The 2081-nt window shown below is 49.9% G+C and overlaps 1 protein-coding gene across 1 annotated transcript in view; it reads left to right on the top strand.

The window, feature by feature from the left end:
• Positions 1-2075, top strand: part of PTPN3 (protein tyrosine phosphatase, non-receptor type 3) — a 118187-nt gene extending 116112 nt beyond the window's left edge. The window contains exons 25-26 of the mRNA XM_012802312.2: positions 44-77; positions 1393-2075. Coding sequence (XP_012657766.1) covers positions 44-77; positions 1393-1470 — 112 coding nt within the window. The 3' untranslated portion in view covers positions 1471-2075. The remainder of the gene's footprint in view (positions 1-43; positions 78-1392) is intronic.
• The last annotated feature ends 6 nt before the right edge of the window (positions 2076-2081 follow it).

Genomic DNA, 2081 nt, shown 5'->3' with positions numbered 1-2081 from the left:
TCTGCTGCCCTCCCCTTCTGCTGCCTTGGGTTTATCTTGCCAGACCCTCTGCCAGGGCAGCCCTGGTGTCCCACCCTGTACTATGGAACTGCTGGTTCATGATTTGGGCCATTGGACAGAAGCAGGGTCACCTAGGGCTTCAGCCCACCCACCTGTGCCTGAGTAGCCTTTTGGCTCAGCAGTTGTTGTACACTGTCAGCCACACTATCCCCCCTTGGGCTGTCTCTCACTTCTGTGGTATCTGGATGCTCAGCACGGCACATGTTCTCAAAAGGACAACTTGGGGTTTTCCCCCAGAATTTCAAGGGGGGCAGCAAAGTGGCGGGTAAAGAATGGGGGTCAGGTCCCCCCCACATGGTGAGAGACCTTTGGATAGCCCTTCACCTCTGTTTCCCCATCTGCAGAATGAGGACCACCCCATGTTCATTCAGCAACCTTGTGTAAACAGGAGAGACAGAAGCTTGTATCTAGCAGGAAAACTGGCTGAGTCTATTATAAATCTTAGCAGCAGTGGGGACGTTCAGGGGTGTCTGAGGACACATCGGAAGAAGAGTATCTGAAGCAGACTTTGGAAAGTCGAGGAAGGCTTCCTGGAGGAAAACTCCCAGGGTGGATGAGGACTTAGCAAAGAAAGGAACGGCAACTCCATGTTCCAGCCAGCCCTGCGACCTGGAGAGGTTGTGGACCAAGTTTACAAGATTTCCCTAACAGACTACAGCTCTTGTAGTTTTTATGTTAGTTTGTATCCAGGAAATCTGGCTAAGAGAAAAAAATCAGCTTATATTATTAAGGTCATTCCCTGCCCTCTTTTGTGCTATGGAAGACCTCATTGCTGGTTTAAAAAAGGAAAAAAAAAATCCATCATCTTGGTAAATTTTCCTAGCTGGAGAAACTCAGTCTAAATACTTTTTTTCCCTCACTTTGCTAAGATTTGTTTCTTAAGTGTTAGTATTTTACAGAGACTCTTAGCACAAAAATCCGGGCAGGGCACTCCACAGGCCCCAGCCCACCTGTGCAGCCCCTCCTCCAACGCACACGCAGGTGTTGGGGCCCGGACTGTGCTTCTCAAAATGGGGTGTCTTTGTCAGGGTTTCCTCAGGTCTAACAGCCACCCCACAGGAACCCCCCCTGCTCCTTCCTCATCTCCCCCCACCAACCCTTAGTCGTTCCTTCTGTCATGTTTCCATGACACTTTGCCCATCCTTCTCTGGGCTCCCCTCCTCCCATCGTATAGGAGTTAGGAGTTCACAGTTGCATCTCTGCTTGCCTGGTGCACGGCCGAGTTGGCGCTCAGGGAGTCTCTACAAATGATGCAAAAGGCCCACCATGTCTGTGGTATGATGCACTCTCCTAGCGCCAAGGGGCTTGACACAGCTTCGTTTTCTCTTCCAGAGCCAGTACAAGTTTGTGTGTGAAGCGATTCTTCGTGTGTATGAAGAAGGCTTAGTCCCGATGCTGGATCCCAGTTAGAGCAACTGTGAACGTGTTCATTCCTCTTTCCCAAGGGCGCCCTCCCTAAGAGAGGAGACAAACCTTCTCTCTGGAAGCAGCAAGAGGAACTGGTAGCTGTGGGAAAGGAATGAGCACCTTTGAACCCAGGCACTTTAAAATTTCTCTAGAAAAGGTATCATGTACATAGGAACTGGTGTAGATACGCATGCAGTTACGGCATCACTTAGGCCCGTTATTCCTACAGAGAGAGATATGCAAGAAGGAATCTTCAGTTTGGGACCTGCCTTCCTCCTTAACATCACCATACACACCCTGTCAGCCATCCTTGGGCAATTGAGAGGGGACTCCAGGAGTGCTGTTGACTCCCCAGAAACAAGACAGCATGGTTATTTCAGGTTTCTTGGGTGTTTCATGTGTTTATGTGTACAGGACTGTAAGGGCTCAGCAGTCTGTCCTTACAACTCATGTCTACCGGCCCCTGATGCTACGGAAATCCTGACGAACTTGCTGAATAGCAAGGCAGTGGGAATTCAGGCTGAAGGCTGAGCAGTACCTTTTCTGCCCTCCCTTCCTTTGTCCCATCTCCTGGTCACTTTAATCAATACTCATGTTCCTGAGAATCAGGCCCC

Source organism: Otolemur garnettii, unplaced genomic scaffold, assembly GCF_000181295.1.
Source record: "Otolemur garnettii isolate 467f Iridium unplaced genomic scaffold, OtoGar3 scaffold00014, whole genome shotgun sequence".
Classification (NCBI taxonomy): domain Eukaryota; kingdom Metazoa; phylum Chordata; class Mammalia; order Primates; family Galagidae; genus Otolemur; species Otolemur garnettii.
The sequence above is the reverse complement of the archived record's forward strand: the minus strand, read 5'-3'. Positions and strand labels throughout refer to the sequence as shown.